The sequence below is a fragment of the Crocodylus porosus genome, unplaced genomic scaffold, assembly GCF_001723895.1.
Source record: "Crocodylus porosus isolate Cpor-Errol unplaced genomic scaffold, CroPor_comp1, whole genome shotgun sequence".
Taxonomy (NCBI): domain Eukaryota; kingdom Metazoa; phylum Chordata; order Crocodylia; family Crocodylidae; genus Crocodylus; species Crocodylus porosus.
In genome coordinates this window covers 11,804,995-11,823,651 of record NW_017728943.1, presented here as the reverse complement: position 1 = coordinate 11,823,651, position 18,657 = coordinate 11,804,995, and the positions used below count along the sequence as shown (strand labels likewise).

Below are 18,657 nucleotides of genomic sequence, written 5' to 3'. Positions count from 1 at the left end.
TCCAGACCTTGGGGGCTCGGACAGTAAAGAAATTCTACCTTATGTCCAGCCTGAAGCGGTCTTGCAGGAGTTTGTGACCGTTCGACCTAGTCATCCCTTGGGGCGCTCTGGTGAACAAACGTTCCCCCAGATCCTAGTGGTCACCCCTGATAAACTTATAGGTGGCCATCAGATCACCCCTCAGCCTGCGCTTTTCCAGGCTAAAGAGTCCCATGGCTCTCAGCCTGTCATCGTAAGATCTGTTTTCCTGACCTCTGATCATGACCGTGGCTCTCCTCTGGACTCTCTCAAGCTTCTCCACTTCCCTCCTTTCTTATTACTATAACACCGAGGCATAGCAGGTGAGAGAAGAGACCAACAATGATCATGCAAGAAGGTGAAACGTCATCAAGAGACAATCCATTCACACTGAGTTAATTTATGTTTGTGTTATAATGAAGTAAAAGATGACTGTTTGTTTTTTATAGTAAGGAAAGGGGAAAGGGTGAAATAGGATATAATGTACCAAGTTAAAACCATTTATAACATTATTTTTCTCTAACTTGCACAAATTATGTAACTCTCTTGAATTCATTGGAGTTACTCATACCTCACACTTGTGGGTGGACAGTCAAATGATCCCTAGGCCCTTCAACCCCTGAAAAGATATCTGCTCCCATCACCTCTGGAAACCAACCCTATGATGGAAAATTATGTGTAAGAGAGCACCTCTGAAAGATCTCAGGGACTTAAAATTGTTTGGTAAACTGAAGTGGATAGGGCATTTTCCAAAATCCAACTTTCTCCCTTCATAACAAAACTAGCTGTATAGGGATGGTGAAATGGATAAGGCCCTACTGGAGCCAGAGCAAGCAGCTATCAAGCTGTTAAGACACCAGTGTTTAAAGCGAAAGATCTGTAGCGTGATATTGAGATGGTAAAGAACAGGTACTGAAGCAGAGTCTGTGGATGTAAGGGTGAAAGTGGGTCTTGCAGAAAAATGACTTTGAAAGTCTCTTAATAAGCTACATGCTTGCCATTCTAAGATAATGAATTGGAAGTAAATAGAGGAGGATTGGCAAATAAAATTAATTATAGAGAGTATGAAAGGAGTACTTGTATTAAGTATGAAAGAAAAGTGAATCTAGAAAAAATGTATCCCATCAAGCTGGTATACAGATTGTTAAAGAAATCTTTGTATTTGGAATTGCTGTAAGCTGAAATAATAGCCTATTTTATAAAAGATCCCTTTTTATTATCTGGAGCTCACGATAGAGCTAGGGACAAGATAATAGAAAAGATATTACTAAAGAAAAAATTGCACTAGGTGCTAAAAAGCAAAAGAAATTCTATTACAAGCCTCCAAGGACTTCGTAAGTATCATTATAAGGTAGAAAGGCAGAGGAGTTAGGAAAATGTATGATAAGATATTGATGGCAGTTTCAATTTAAAGTTCTTTTGAATAATCAGAAACAGGGACTATTCCAGAGATTCTATCCAAAGTTAAAAGATGTTTAAAAAAATCTCAGGTAGACAAAAACAAGGTGTCTCTGGGCCTCCTGAAAACTCAGACAATACAAGACAGAAAAGTTGTTTGCAAATGGCTATACCCAATAGGTGAGAGAATTTTAAAAAATAAATAAAAAGCATGGAGTCAGCACAAACAGAGAGGGAAAATTTGGGAGCAAGGTATAAATATAGAAATTGTCCAGAAACAGTTGCAAATATTAACTCAAGGCAGAATTAATTCTATTTGTAGAACTGTTAAGGAAAATTACTCGGATTAATTGTGAACCATGTTACATGAATTGTGAAGAGACAGTAGGTGTTTCTTTCACACAAAACAGCTTGTCTCAAAGACAATTATTGAAACATTATTAAGGACTAGTTAACTGAGCCAATACGTTCAACATTTACCCAGGGATCCCAAAATTATTTTTAAGGGTTTCCAATAGCTGTTATTGGCTACCAAAATCAGAATATCTTAATAAATTCTGGCAGAAGCCAGCATACTAAGCTACTGAAGGAAAAATTTGCTCCAAGCTTCACCTGCATGGTGTATAAGATTTGGGAGATAACAGTTATGGATAAATCTCTCATGAAATGAAAACCAAATAAGGAAGACAGAAAACAAATATTTAGAAATTTATGTTCTATTTATTCTGTAATAACATCAGCTAGCTATGGAAAAGAGAATCATTCATTAAGATAACTTTGCAATCGCATCTGAAGATATAGCCAGTAGGAAACATCATGTGAAAAGAAAACTGGTATTGCAAAACAGTGCATCTCTTTTATAAGAAAAAAAAAAAAAGCACACTTGCTTGACAAATGAAGTATACTTTACCTAAACTTAGATGTAATAGTGGTGTGTGTGTTGGTGGGGGGGGAGTGCACATGTGCATACACACAGAGAATTAGTGTGTGTGTACATACATACATACATACATACACACACACACACACTCGCACACTGAGGTAGTACAGGAATAGCTAATGTAACAATATATTTCCATCGCTATATATGGAGAATGTTTTCATTAATAGGCAGTAATAGTTTAAAAAAGAAACATGCCTGTTGCATATATTTATGGCATACTGAATTAAATGCATAGACCTAGGGACTGAACAGAGGCTGTGTCCTAACCTGGCATATAAAATTACCAGAACTTAATATAAGCAATGCTCATGAAGTATGAAGTAACCCATCTCCCCCACTGCGCTGTGATATTTAGCAGCCCCAAAATTGACTAAGTCCGATCATTTTCAAAGTTTTTAATATCAGCACTGAAGCAGATTAACCCCTGTAATTTTTCAAGGTTCCTAATAGCCAGTTTCACAGCTGCAGTTAGAAGCCTTGAAAATTTACTAGCTAGTTAAGTTTTACTATCTCTTCTCATTTGTAATAGCTATCCTGAAACTAACTACCTCCCATCAGTTCAAGGCTTCTAATAGCAGGAGCCCTCCCTTCACTGTTTCTGGTGCCAGTTAGGGTGCACTTTAATAGAGTACAATTATATTACAAAGTAGGTAGTGAGGCTGAAAAGTTATGCCTTTAAGAGGTTTATCCATTTTAACTGATATGCAGATAACCAATACTTGTTATTGGGACTTTTGTGTTTTGTTTTGCAGTTAAATACTTACCTAATGTGCATGTACTCAATTAATGTGCATATGAATGGAGTACACTGTATCTAAATTTGTATTGTGCATCATGCTTATTAAATATTAGTAATGATTGTTCAGAAACGTGTTACTGGAATTTATCACAAAATATCATAGAATTCTGAGAATGAAAATTTTTGTAGAGAAAAAAAGAATTGGTATTGAACTGGACCTTAAAAAAAATTTCCTTCTCTATCTATAACAAGGTGTCTTCAGTTCTCACCGCTTCTTAATCCCACTAATGGGCAACCTTTATTGGCTGGGTGCTGTTGTTTTTGAATCTCATAGTCTTTGATGAAGGTTTCCATGTTTATTTGTACAGAAGCAGGCCTCCACCAGTGAATGAAATTCTGACAGAATATCTTGAAAAGCAGGCTGTCTTGCATATAAGGGAGAGAAAAAATGGTAGGGAAAAATGGAAAGGAAAAACACCCAGAAATTAGCCAGAGAAATTATTGCTATCCCAGGAACAGGGTTTGGATTAAAGAAAGGGAAACAAGGAGTTGGCATCAAAGTGAACTTCCTGAATTGGTCTGAATAAGAAAAGGACAGGGAAAATGAGAGGCGAAACACAGGCTTCAGAAGGTTTGAATCATGTTCAGATACGTACCTTCTTCTTTGGGGCTTTCAGAATTACTTTCAATCTGTTTCAGGTTCCCTTGTCTTAATTCTAACACAGAGTATTTAATGCAAATACCAACTTTTTCTACAAAGAGTTTACATAGTTTTAAATTGCTTTTATTTTGCAGATCCACAAAGACTCACCCTGGCCCAGTTGTACACCTAAGTGATAGTCCAAGAGATGAGGGGAAAGTGAGTACAATAATTAATGTCAAATATTGTAATGTTTTACAGCTCTTTCTGACCTCAATCCTTTTCATTCACTCACTGTTTAATTATATGCCTTTATTATACGACTTCAAGGTCACTCTAAAAAAATCCTGCAGTAGAAAATTTTTGGAAAGCATTTTTCTTTATAATACTATATTGAGAACAATACTGTGTTATAAACATTAAAGTCTTCATACAGGCAAAATTTCCAGTGACTTAGTGGTAGGTAGGCTTGAGTAAAGACTAATAACAATTATATAAAGGCTTCAGAACTTGGCTAAGCCTGCATTACAAATGAATAGTTATGGAGTATACCTCTTTTCTCCTACCAAAGACTGACGAGAACATTCCATACTTGAAGCTTGCTGCTGTTCATAAACAGAGACAAAGATATTGAGACCTGTCAAATATGAAGCAGGACAAACCTTAAATCCAGCCTCTGACCATGCTTCCTCCAAGCAGACAGCTTCAGAGTTCATGTTGCTGTGGGCCTTACCCTCTTCTGAAGCCATTTTCGTCCCAGCACTGATACTGCTGTCCCATACATCCATCTGTCAGAAATCGTTGGAATTCAATACGTGTCTACTAGGTTGACGCTTTCTTTTTCGCTCTGCTAATTTTTGTACTCTGAGTAGAGGAATGTTCTCCAGAAACAAAAGCTAAAAACAAAGTTTCTCCAGTCTGGCCCACTCCATCCTCGCTCCTCATTTAGCCAGATGATACTGAGGATTCAAGACGCTGAAAAAAACCATAGCATTTTGTGGTAACCTTCCTCTCTTGCCTTTGATGTTTACTCCCATGAGGAATATGAGTTATCCAAATCAGAGTTCATTAAATCTTGTAGTACACTCAGAAGAAGGTTTGTTTTTAAAGTAAAAGTTGAGGCTGCTACTCTACATCAATGTAGCTTTTGTTGACTTCCAGGTTGAACCAACCAGGCCAAGGAGAAATTACTTCTCTGGTGATCTCTAGGAATTACTGTCTTTTATTATGTCATCAAGAAAAATTACCAACTGCAGCAAGTGGATATTTCCCATCAATAGGGAGAAACTTAATGCAGATGCCATTAGATGGTATTAAAACCAAGATTTTAAATAATGGGTGACTAAACTTGGGAACCTGCCAGTAAACATTGCTTTTAAATGTAGTGAACACCTGGTAGTTCTGTTTGAGAGATCTTCTATCTTTGCAGCTGCTTGATGCCACTGGAACAACAGAAAATGGGTGGCATGACCCCAGGATAGAGTAGATATGGAGATCAGGTTTGTGAGCTACCCTAATAATGGTAAAAGAGAAACCTCGAGGTGACATCAGCAAAAGTAGTTCAGGGATAAGTGCTAATCTAAGGTCTTGTTCCTCTAGACAAGGACGTTCTCACCAGGACTTCTCTCCACCTGAAATCCCGATAAACAGTTTGCATGATTACCAGCACAATGGTCTTCATCTTCTGTTGGGACATTCAGTGGTACTGGAATATTATTATTATTGTCATTATTATTAATAATAATAATACCACCAATCAGTAGACTCCATGGACTTCCATAGCAAGAGGTATAATATGACTAGGAATATCAAGCAAGCAGATGTCATAGAAATTCCCTTCTGAATGTACTCTCTTATGGGATTGGAAATTTCAGAATAGGAATTTGAGATGCATTAAACTTTCAGATCATTAAACAAGAATACTGGAGAACACCCTGGCATCAATGTTAGCATCTATTTATTTTTTTTCCTTTTTTTCTGTCTGAACCTTTAGATGCAAATACTTTTCTTCTCTGTGTCTCTGTTCTTCCTAAGGACGAGGGGACAAGCAGGCACGGGCTCTAGGCGCTGGCTTATGGGGGTGCAAAAAAAAAGTAGTCAGCTACCCCTCTGCTCAAGCTTTCGTAACCAGTAGAGAGAGCAGCTGCAGTAAGATGAGGCTTTCTTCCCAGTCACTCCCTATCTTGATCTGCTTTCCCAGAGTACCATATGGCAGGCTGATACCAGTGCTATCCAATTAGCAGCTTGCTTTCTGAACAGAATGTCTCCTCACATTTACTGTGGTGCAGAGTCCCATATGGATTTCATTAGAGTAAGGATGATTAATATTCTGGAATTCCTCCAGGATGACTTGATTTTTGGCCTGGCACTTAAGACCAATACCTGAAACTTAAAGAATTATGTTTGTAAAATGCAAACCAGGCATCGTATTATTCAATCCACCTTTACGTAATGAGAGTTTACACAGCACTGTGAACACTCATACCTGGCTTGGCTGATAGACTTTCCATATGTAAGTCTTAGTATAGTAACAGGTTCCAGACATTCATTATAAAATAGTTGATTCACTAATCAAAATATTCTTTTATTTTTTTAACCCAGTAAAGCTGTATTTTTATCAAATATTCTAATGTATCCATAACTAAGTAAAAGTTTAATGTTACGGCTACTTACTTTGGTCATAGCTGTTCATTACAAAAAGTTTTCTCTTGGTGCCAAGAAAACTGGAAGGCTTGAGTGAACTGCTTCCAGGATCGAAAGCTATGTACTGCTATTATATTTTTTCACCAGATGCTCACAGTTATGGAGAGTTGCCAGTCAATTTATCCTATAGAAAGTAGAAGTTAAGTCATAATTTTTATTTCATACTACAACCTGAAATGTCAGCCTTCTCAAATATTTTATACTGAAAGATATTTTGAAAGGAGCTTGGGATGGCTGATGGAAAATTCACGCACAATTTTGGTTTAATGCATAACTTTCTTTGATTGTTAAAATACAATTAGCAATCCAAGTCCTAAAGGAATTATATCCTGCATTACCACAGTTACATCATAATTCAGAAAAAACTGTTCCTTTGTCTCCCCATTTGACAAAAATGAAAGCAGTGTTTTGCTTTCCCATATTTACTTGAATATAAGACAACCCTCTAATAAATAGATTCTATATTTGGAAAAACTGTACATTTGTTATAATTTTCCAGTTACTGTTACAGCAGAAAAAGCAGTGGCGGAGAGGCGGGGGGTCAGGTTGCCCCCTTGCCCTCTGCCTTACCCATTTCTTTTTCCAGCAACCTTGCTCTCCCCGTCATCTGCACCCCCTTACCCCCAGCCTCTGCTCCCCCCCATCTCTGCCTCTTCCCCCACAAGACCCCAGTTTCTGCGACTTCTTCTGCCCCTGCTCTCCCATCTCTGCCCTGTGCCCCCTACAGTCTCTGCCTCTTCCCCTCCCTGCCTCCAGCCATTGCTGCTCCGTCCTGGAGCACAGCACATAGAAACTCAGCCCTTGCCTGGCAGTGCAGCAGTGTTGGGGCTGCTGATTAGCCAGGCAGGCTACGCAGCAGTTTTCACACTGCTGATTGGCTGGGCAAGGGAAGGCATTTCCATGTGCTCTGTGCCTGGGAGAGATGCCAGCCCGAGCTGGAGCTGAGCTGTGCCAACAGTAAGGTGGATGAGGCGCAGAAGCTGCAGAGGGCAAGCAGGGACAGAAGGCTGAGGATCTTCTGCTTCCTCTGGCCAGTGAGTTCAAAGGGTTTTACATACTTTGCCCAGATACAGACCTCAGCTCACCACATGTTGAGCACATGGCCAGAAGGACAGGGGCCATCTTGCCCACATAAAAACACAGTATACAACTACCAAAAGCACACACTTTACTGTACACAACCCTGAGTGTATGTAGGTTATGCTAGCATTTCTTGAACAGGGCCAGAAAGGACTTACCTGTGGCCGTGCTAGCTCTCTGTCCAATGACACTTGAATTTTTCACTGCCATGAAGAATCTGAGTATGCAATTGTGTGAGGTGCTGAGCAGATCCTGTAAAATCCCCCTCCTCACCTAACAGGCTGTTTCCTACATAAGGAAAAGTGGGGGAAATGGTGTCCATATGCTATATGTCTAACTGAGAATTTTCAAAACAAAGATTTTTTTTCCACAGAATGGAGCTCTGCCCCTGCTGACTTCACTACATACAAAATTGCGTATTGGTAAATGTATAGGAGCACTATATCTGCCCTTGTGATCTGACAAACTTGTGAAGCTCATCAATGTCTAAGCGAGCTTCCCAAGGTTCCTCAGAACTCTAAAGAGAACCATACAAAGGTTATCATATCCCAATAAGCAAATCTGATATTCCTAGTTTGGTGCCTTTCGACCATGAAGATAGGATTGCAGTGTTCATAATTTTGTCCTTGTTCTTCATCTATCTGCCAGATAAGTTTAAATTGAATTGTTTCTTACTGTGTATGTTCAAGATTTTTCTCTTGCCAAAAAGAGATATTTTCTGTTTGGTGAAAAATTGTTGCTGGAAAGCTGAAATTATTCTCTCTTCATTGTTTGTGCATGAAAGAGGAGTAGAAACTATTTTTAATACCAAACAAGAATTTCTGTAATAGTTTAAAATGTTTTGAACTTGAGATGGTAATACGTGTTTGCTTTCTTCCACCAGTTGTTAATAGGCTATGAAAATGGGACTGTAGTGCTCTGGGACTTGCGATCGAAAAGAGCAGATTTAAGAGTTTACTATGATGAGGTAAGACTTTTTCATTCATTCAGAAAAAGAGAGTCTTAAAAGGTGTGTCAGTTGTCTTAAGAAGCAGGTGATATGTTTTAAAAGCATTGATAGTTCTGCAGCTATTAATATACCATATTACTGTGTGATGCAGTGCCTATATGTGGATCTTTAGCACTAAGAATCAGATCTTGAGACCTCTGAGCCTAATGCGTAAGCCTCTGCAACACTTACCTCTGTTGCTCTAGGCTGCTTACAGATGTGGACCCTCCCCCCCGGTTCTTTAAGCTTGGTGCACCCCCACACCAAGCACAGTGCATGCCCAGAAGAGGTAGTACATTAGATGGACCTGGCATGCCCAACATCTGTATAGAACAGGTGCTTCAGTGGGGCTTTATGGCTCTTTTATCTAATAGTTGATTGAATCAGCAATTAGATTAAAGCACCAAAAAGCCCTGCTGAAGTGCCCAATCTATACAGATGCTACAGAGCCCTAATGCATTGCTTCTTCTGGGAAAGTGCTGGTTTTTGGGGGAGGGTTTCATACCTGTCAGTGCTGCTAGACCAGGGGTTTTCAACCTTTTTGGATCACGGTACACCCAGCAACCAGAGAGTGGGGAGGCATGCGGTTAGTCACAAAGCGACTGGGGGGCAGGTGGCGCACAGCTGAATGTGGAGCAGTGGCAACTGCTGCGTGCGAGCTTCCCCCACCCCCTGCATCTGCCCAGGTGGTTGGCACCTGCATGGGATGGTGTGTGGTGGTGCTTCATCCCCGCCCACCCACATATAACCCCTAGGGCCTTCTCGCATACCCCCAGTTGACAATCCCTGTGCTAGACTATAACAGCTACATTAGATAGACCTGTGGGGGCTGGTCACCATCAAGGATGGACACTGGGTGGCACTTTTCTTTCCTGGTCATCTAAGTGGCATTTTTTTGGACATCTACAGGGCATTTGGGGCACCTACATGTCCAGGGGAATGGTATTCCTGGACTTAAAAGGACATCTACATAGTCAAGCAGACTGGTAACGACAAAATGAGAATGAAAGTGTCTTAGTGGCTAGGGTGCTCCCCTAGGCAGCCAGCAGACCTGGGCTCTGGGCCATTTAACCCACAGAAGGTTTGAACGTAGATATGCTCTGACTTCCTTACATCGACAACGCATAAGAGATGCATGCGGGTGCACGTGCACCCCCTGAGATTGGCCACCGCTGACACTGCTGGCAGCATCTGTGGGTGGTCACCAATTGCCACTTGCCTATTCTCCCTCCCCCCCCCCACTGACAACACTGTGACTGCCTGTGGATGGTCCCCGCTTGGCCAGTCCTCGCTGCCAACGTCACCTTGGCCACCTGCGGATGGTCCCTACTCGCCACTGCCGTCTGCAGGTGTTCACCGTGCCCCACCAGCCTGAGGAGGCACAAGGCATTCATGCTTCTTTACATGGTGTGCTAAACACCAGAGGTATTTTCTCTGAAGCTGGCTATGGGAAAGAGTTCTGTGGAGCCAGGAGGAAAAAAAAAGTAGTGGACTGTGGTTCAGTGGGGTGATCTGCTGGCCTGAAAGAAAGAGGGCCCTGAATTTAAAATTGACCCCTTGCTCCTAGTGAAGCAAGCTTCCCTATTCTGTACTGCCCCTTCATCTGTTTTTTTTAATCTGATTTTGTTAGTGGCTGCTACTGCGTATGGTCATTCTGCATGATCTTGAAGTAGCACATAGTCATCCGTGTATACAGAGAAATGTATCCAGAAATGGAATTCCTTCACACACACAGTGCCAAAAATACCCTATAAACACCTGGGAAAAAATACCACTGGAGTGGCACAGATTACACGTGCCAGAGTTTATTGCTCCTGGGTGCCATGTCTTTATGTGTGCCTGGAACTGCAGTATGTTGAGCTGGGTTAGAGCATCCCCAGCTGGCAGGAGGTCCAGGAGGTCAGTCTGCCAGCTTGGGCTGCTCCAACCCAGCTCAACATGCTGTATAACTGGCTGGGGCACAAGGTTGCTCCAGTGCAGGGCTGGCAGTCAGTCCCCACACTGAAGTGCTTTTGTGCCCCAGTCAGCCCCGTCAGCCTCTACAGGTGCATTGCTGTGCACTAAATAATGCCACCACAGGATACTTGGGTTTATAAGTATTAATCTATGGCAGAGTTAATTAGTTTACTGCAACGTAATAGGGCCATTTGTGTAAATGCTGAGACTTGACTGTGGACCTAATTAGGCAGCTCTGCAGTAAATATCTTGTGTAGATGCACCCATTATCATCTTTACTAGATATTTCCACTCCATGGATATTTGCACTACTAAAAACATGTTATTAAACAGATATATATTTATTACACTGAGATCTGGATCCCAATATGCAGATCTTTTCAATGTTATAGTCTCATACTCTGTTTCTTGCAATTTGTGGTTAAGTTGGGAAATCCAATGAAAATTCAGCTCTTGTATTCAACAGAGTATTTTTTAAAAATACAGCTATTATATGTATGATGTTGCACCTCCTAGCAAAACACAGCCCCCACTTCACCAAGTTCCCAATATAATCCAATCTAGACAAATATAGCAGAAGGAGACAAAGGGAGATTCTGTAAAGAGGTCCAGGCAGTAATTTTTCCCTGCTTCTCTTTTTGCTCCTTTTTGATGTATAAGGAACATGTAAACATTTCTTTCTCTAAATAATCCTCTTTGTTTTGTACTCCTTAGTGGAAGAGGTAGAACTTTCCCCGAACTGAGATCTAAGGGCAGTGGTATTGGACTGGGATGGAAGCCATTAGGTCATAGGAAGTAACTCCCTTCCTTCTGGGTCACTGCATGTTCATTTCTGCCATTCAGTAACCGATATGTGTCCCAGCTGCCTGCGGAGGGTTTAGGATTGAGAGTGTGGTCAGGGGTAGAATGGTAAGAAAGATTTATTAACTTAAAAACCCCCCACAACTACGCATAGTAACAAGACAAACGATGACAGACAAAAGCAATTTGTGTCGGCAACTTATCAGCAGTCCCTCTGATGTGTGCTACACAGCAAGCTTCTCTTTCCACAAAGTTCAGCGAGGTCAGGTGTCCCCAAACAACGCTGTCTGAGAGGTGCTGGGAAGGACCCTGGAATGCAGTTCTTGGGCTCCTCAATGTCCATGGGCCCACTGATCCAGGCAACAGCTAACTAATCTTTTCACAGAGCTGCATCTTCCTTCTGAATGTTTTCCAAATATTTCACCTAACTTCTAGCTTCTGAAAGACACGGATAACGTACGACCACTTAGATTCCTTTTTCTTCAACTGTCCTTAGACTGACCAATAGCACTACAAGCCTTGCATTTCTTTGATAAGGTAATTTTACCTGCGCCACAGGGCCTTGCTACTTCAAGGCTTTGCTAAATTTACTAGGCCTTACTTTATACGAGGCCTCACCACATCTTAAACTATAATTAGGCTTTTAGCAACAATTTATAGCTTAATATCTAAACAAATACAGAAAAACTCTTGGTCTAATCTTCATAGAGCCTTCAGCAAGCACTTTTATCACACAGACATACTTTTTAGCTGCCACACTCCACCTCTTGCTTGCTGAAGCACTATGATAGCTACGACTAAAATGCCAAAGCCACATGTGCTACATCGGGAAATGGGGAGGGATCTATAAATTTAACTTGCATAGCATGAACAGATTTATGACAACAACGATTGAAACACCATTTAGCAGTTGCCACTAGGGCAATGCAGAATACTATGATGCTCAAGATGGTTAGCCACTTAGTTGAGGTGACACTTGGTGACACACGAATAGCACAGATTACATCATACCATTTACATGGCTCAGACACGTTGACAGCCAGACTGATTCGCCCACCCTCTCAAGCAAGGAGAGCCAACTGACTGCCTTGCTGAGCCTTTGTTTCAAGGCTTTGCAGCTTTTTTTTCACGTTATTCCAGTTTTCTAACTGTGGCATGTCTACATCTGATACCCATGAAGTGGGTATCATGAAGTTGACAGCCATATAGTTTCAGAGGAAATTTCTGGCCATTTTAGGGCAATAGTACGGTTACTTAATTGCAGTAGAGCAACAGCTCCACTTTTAGCTCCTAAGCAACACGAATTAAACAGTCCAGGTGGTACCATTTTCATGCAGCAAACGGCCTGGTCCCTCCCAGCAAACATGTTGCCCTGTTGTTACATATGATACATTAGGTAACTCATACGCAGGTCATGTTAGGTGGACTAATAGGCCAGCTTCTCCATAGGGTTCCTAATCCAATTAAGGTGCTACTAATTTGAACCAAGGGGGACTCTGCCACATATCGAGGGCCATCGGGGGTAACTGTTTCCCATATGTGGTGATGCAAATTCCAGTCCCAAAGGCATCCTCCTCCTAGCTCCGTGTTTAGCAAATAAGCAGTGGTCCAGTTTCCCTCTTTTACCCCCTGCACCAGGAATGAACATTTTCCTTTATCACAGCCTTCCCAAGTGGTAACCCAGGTACTTTGATAGGGGTATCTCTTTTAAATGTTGCAGGCATCCCATGATGCTCTAATCCAGGGGGCCATTCTTTTGATGTTGTTTATTACCTGGGAAAAATGCATATTCAATGATAACTGGACTTGCGCACAAGCAGTACTTCAACTCTGATTTTTGTCTGCTTTAGAAGCAGTGTCCATCATGACCTGGGCAAGACAGGCTGTCTCTATTCCTACATCAGTTAGCAATTCGTCAGTGTGCTCTAACGTTTTTCCTTTGAAATGCCTCCTCTAGTGAGTAGCCCCACAGCCCATCGGAGATTGGCTACTCTTTCAGTGTTTTTTCTGGGATTTTTCCAAGTTCCATACATTCATAGCTGAGTTAAGTCCATCCCGAAGATAACCTGGAGTATCTCTTTGTCTGCGAGACTTGAGTGCACTTATGGAACGGAAAATGACTGGCCATTCCCATCTAAGCAACCCTTCAGCTACCCGGGCTCCTGCTGAACAGTTTGGAAAAGTAGCTCGGACATACCATTGTTCTGGTCTGAACAATACTCGGGCAGTGAACAACAAAGCATTTAGGAGGGTTGGGATTTTAACTTGTGACCTCCACCAGGGTGTGAAGTTATACACAGTTGGTGTCAGGGCCTCTTATGGGGGAACAGCCAGAGATAGTAGTGAACACCTCGTTTTTACACAAGTCACATTTATCCTTCCTTCTCGGGGAGCCTGTAGCCATGAGAGCAAAAGAGCTCCCATTGTTGCTCATGGGGACGATGCTGTATTGGGTTAATGAAATGGCATTGTCCTGGCAGAATCATAGCACTGATTTGCTTTAGGAACCCCGCTGATATGAAAGCATGAGGATAAGTGGTAGAGACTTGCAGATACAGCCTCCTTCTGGTTGTATTAAAGTGAGTACCTTTCCACCACACCTCTGTGTAGGTATGATTCACAAACCATGTAATAACTTTGTTCCAACCTGTAATGCGCTCTCCCACCTGGTGGGCCTCACACCACCGCTGGAGAGTGCGATCAGCCACAGTAATGGGAGGGGGCAGATTCTCCTATAAATGCAGTGGCTCGAGAGGCTGAACAGATGCAGAATGCACTACTGGGGACACACACTCAGGGACGTTGAGCTCAATGGGGTTCCCTACAGGAAGTATGTAACAACAAATTCCAAAATGAGCAGAGCTACAACAATCACCTCCCCTCCCACAGTCAGCCATTCCAGCCTTCAGGTAGGGAATAAACCCAAGATAATAACTGGTGCCACAGGTGCACTGTCAGTTACTACCCTGTCAGTCAACTGTCCTGTTTCTTCTACTCCGAGACCAGGACTTCACTTGCTCTGCAGCTGGACCACGTGAAGACCATCAGAGCGTGTTTTGGGGGATGCTGTTTAGGGTCAGGCCACTCCTTGAGGTCTTCAGGAGCAAGTTCATTAATATCTGGGTAATAAGAAGGATAGACATGCCCTACCCAGGAAACACAATAAGGTATTAATAAAAAGAGTACATTCATAAGAGTCCACCACTTCATGATGCCAGTCGATTCAGACCGCTGACAGAGCAGGACTCATCTTCAGTGGCAGGCTCAATTAGGAGTGGTTATGGCTGCACTTGTGAACAGATCCAATCTGTAGAAACAAGACAACAAGGAGCTTGGCTCCTGTTATGTGAATCTGACTTAAATACCCTCCATGTATTATGCATACCTTTGGCTAATGGTGTCCCCTCCCATTTATCTCCCTGAGGATGCTTCACTACTACCCGATCTCCTGCCTGGAGCTTTCCTGGGTCACCACCCCTAGGTCTCTGTACTGCCAGTTTGCAGGGACCACCCAGTCCAAAGGCTTGCTGCATGGGGCTACCTCCCAGACAGGGTCAGTTATTGGCCCAGCTGATAGCTCGATCCAGGTGCAAGTCTCAGTCTTTAAAAGCTGGGCCAGTGGCCAACTGCAAATTGCATTTGAGGACGCCATTGGCTCGCTCTACCAATCCGTTAGACTGTGAATGGTATGGGATATGATAAGTCCATAACATGCTATGTTTGGCAGTCCAGTCATACACAAGATGGGTGCGGAAGTGAGGGCCATTATCATTCTGTATTTCTATAGGTGGTCAATACACAGTGAGCAAAGTTTTCAGTGCTGCACAAGTGTCCTGGGCTGTAGCTTTCGCTGAGGCATGGTCAAACATCATTCTTGTGACAACTTCTACAGCTACAAAAACATACTGTAGCTTTCGGGAAGTCTGAGGGAGGGGGCCTATGAAATCACATTGCCATACCTGCCACGCTACTTTTCCTTCGCGTAATGACAACGGGACAGTTGGGCAGGGTTTTAGTCGCATTTTTACCCCACAGCAAGTGATGCATGCATCATCTATTTCTTGTGCTTCTTTCTTAGTTACATGAATGCCCCAAGATGTGGCCAGGAGGGGTTCCATCATGCCTGGGGTGCCCATGTTGCCCATGTAGCCATTCTGCGGCTCATTCCCCAGGTGTAGAGTGGGAGGAGGAATTGGGTAACGATGGACTGGCCACTTTATTTTTTTCTTCAACATACAAGGTTTCCGCTCTCTCCTCTCTTGTTAGCTGATCAACTCGCCTATTCCACTTTGCCTCTGGGCCTTCTCCTGCTTTATTTCCATGTGCTGCACTCGCATGTTGGATGTGCAGAGGAAGCTTATCTTGAGCTAACTCCCATAAGGCTTTCCACTCTTCGTGGCTCCAAATGTTTTGTCCTTGCCTTTTAAAGTTCTCTTTATGCCACAGGGGTAGCCGTTTAGTACATCCTTCTACTATCATCCAGGAGTCACTATAAATATAGATGGGCCTTTTAGGACGTGGACCTTCTGTTAATTCCCACACAGCTATGCCGAGCACTGCTTGGAGCTCAGCATACGGCGTGCTTTTTCCGAGGCCTTGTGATACTACTTGCTTGCCGTCTCGAATCCTCAAGGCAGCTGCTCTCCAGGCATGACCTCGAGGAGACCCATCTGTGAACCAGACTTCAACATCAGCTGAGGTCTGCATTCCAGGCAAGAAAGGAGGTGCTTCTTTGATGGGTGAAGGTTCACTGCAGCTAGTTTGATCAGGATAAACATTAATTGTACTTTCTGTGACTTTTTTGACTAATGCAGGGAGTCCCTTTGAGGTTACTCATTGGACTTGGCTCAAAATGTAATAAATCCACCTTTGGACCGTGGTGTCTTGGGCTCTCCCCCCAGGTGGTAGCTGGCAGTCTGACAGAGCCATTCCAAGAATAGGTATTGGAGTAGTGATAACTGTGGGCAATTCTGTCGGTGCTTCTGTGGCTTCCAAGGCCGCTGCTGCTGCTGCACACAACATCTGTTCTAAGACAGCGTACCTGGCTTCTGCCCCTCTCCAGCCTCAGCTCCAAAATCCAGGGGGTTTTCCTTCTGCTTCCGAGGACTTCTTCTGCCACAGGCTGCAGTGTGGTCCTCCTTCTGAGATGCCTTGTATAGAGCCAAAGCTCTCCTTCTGGATGTCGTGCTGCTAGGGAGGCATGAACACTTACTGCTTCTCTAAGGGCTTGTAAAGCATATTTATGCTCAGGACCCCATTCCTATTTAGTTCTCTTCTTACATAGGTTATACAGGGGACGAGCTAATACACTAAACTCAGGAACATGCATACGCCAAAAATTGAGTGCTCCCAATTGGGCTTGCAGTTCTTTCACATTAGTGAGTTGGGGTCTCCACTATATTTCACAGCTCCTCAGTTGGTATTGTGGGCCCCTCACTTTGCCATTCTATTCCTAGAAATTCCTACTGGGGCCCTACCTTTTGAATTTTTTGTTCAGACTGTGAATCCAAAGGTAAGTACTTTTTCTTGTAATGATTCAAAGGCTTTGGTGGCAGCCTCTCTGTCTTGACTGCCTACCATGACGTCATCTATATACTGCCACATGTGTACGTTGGGGTACTTTTCTTGAACTTCATGAACTATTGTAGCTAAAACCCCATGAGCCAGGGTGGGACTGTGTATCCACCCCTGGGGCAACACGGTGTAGGTATACTGCTGCCCCATCCACATGAAAGCAAATACTGGCCAGTGGCTCTCCTGGATGGGAATAGCAAAAAACATGCCTTTGATATCAATGGATCCTATCCACGCAGGTCCATAACACCAGATGCTTTCTGTCAAGGCTGGTAGCGTAAAGGGGTCAGTATTAGCATTCAAAGCTCCAAAGTCAATAGTCAGCCGCCACCCTTCACTTGGCTTGCGCACTGGCCACGCTGGATTGTTATACGGAGAGTGGGTTGGATAATAGTCCCGTCTTCTAACTGCTGACTTATGATGCATTGGATAGGTTGGGTGGCCTCAGGGAGAGTTCGATACTGGGGTCTGTGTACACCTTTCATGGGAGGCAGGGTTAGTGGGATCATGCTACATTGAGTTACAGCTGTTATAGCGGTCTCTTCTGTTTCTTGGTGAGGCACTGCACACCCAAACTGCCAATTCTCTTGTTCAAGGGCAAGCCACTGTCCTCTTAGTACATGAAGTCCCAGTAAGCTTGGTTCCCCTTTAAGTTTGCTCAGACCAGATGTCCTGGTTGTCTGGTGCCTCTGACTCCAATTACTTGATAAGGGGTTCCTTTCTCCCCCTTCCAATCTGCGGAATCTAAAATGCAGATCTGGGCACTGGTGTCTAATAGCATATCAGTTGACTTTTTACTTTTACCTGATTGAATCTGTACAGGTATCCAAATTAAGGGGCCGATATTAACTTTAGATACCAGTCCCCAGCTGGCTAGTGCCCCATTGTAGCCCCTCTCTTGGGGAGTTGGGCCGGCTGGACTCCCTAGGCCACATGATCAGGCAAGGTAGAGGCTGGCGGCCCCGCAGATGCCTGGGACAATGTTGAGAGTTCTGCCCTCAGGGCAGAAAATCCCTTCGGTGACCCTGCTAGTGGTGCTGACGGCTCTGCTTTTGAGCTTGCTTTTTCACTGCAGTGTTTAGCCCACAGCCTTCACAAAACATTGGTGGGCAGTCCATCAATTTGCACTTTATTAAAACTGGCAGCTAACAAGTCCTTCCACATTTTTGCTTGCGGGGTCTTGGGCTAGCCTTCTCCAGCTTTTTCCAACAACTGGGAGGGGATCAGGGGGTTTGTCTTTCACTGAAGCCACAGCCATGGCCTTGGCAGTTTTTGTCAGCTTAGCCAGCCCTGGCTTCTGCAAAATGGGAAGAAGCTGCACTAACCGCTGAATCGCATCTCTTACTGGGTGATCTACGACCTCTAGCTCCAAGGCCAACAAGGCTGAGGTACACTCTGTTGGTGCTCATTGGCAAAACCTCCTTGACAACGATGCTGTCACGACTTCTGTATCTGGTGTGTGAGTCCAAACTGCTGCACGAATGATCTCAGTTAGCGCCAACTGATACAAGCAATGAACAGCCTCCTCCAAATTGACCCATGCTCGAGGAGCAGGACTAAGCTCTTCTTCCATATTACCATAACTGGCTACAGTGGCTTGGAGCGCAGCAGAAAACAAAGTAACATTTTTATCACCTCCTGCAAACGGATTTATCTGGAGCTTGGGGTGCAGAATGATTTGGGCTGCTTTGGCTCTACTAACTGAAATTGCAGAAGCTCCTTCACTATACATTCATAGTTTCATAGTTTTCTAGGGTCGGAAGGGACCTGAGTAGATCATCTAGTCCGACCCCCTGCCATGGCAGGAAAGAGTACTG

The 18,657-nt window shown here is 43.3% G+C and overlaps 1 protein-coding gene across 3 annotated transcripts in view; it reads left to right on the top strand.

Annotated features, from left to right (window-relative positions):
* Positions 1-18,657, top strand: part of STXBP5L (syntaxin binding protein 5 like) — a 379,891-nt gene that overhangs the window by 185,325 nt on the left and 175,909 nt on the right. For all 3 annotated transcript variants that reach the window (XM_019548699.1, XM_019548698.1, XM_019548700.1), the window contains exons 6-7: positions 3,894-3,957; positions 8,405-8,488. In XM_019548699.1, the coding sequence (XP_019404244.1) occupies positions 3,894-3,957; positions 8,405-8,488 (148 nt within the window). The remainder of the gene's footprint in view (positions 1-3,893; positions 3,958-8,404; positions 8,489-18,657) is intronic.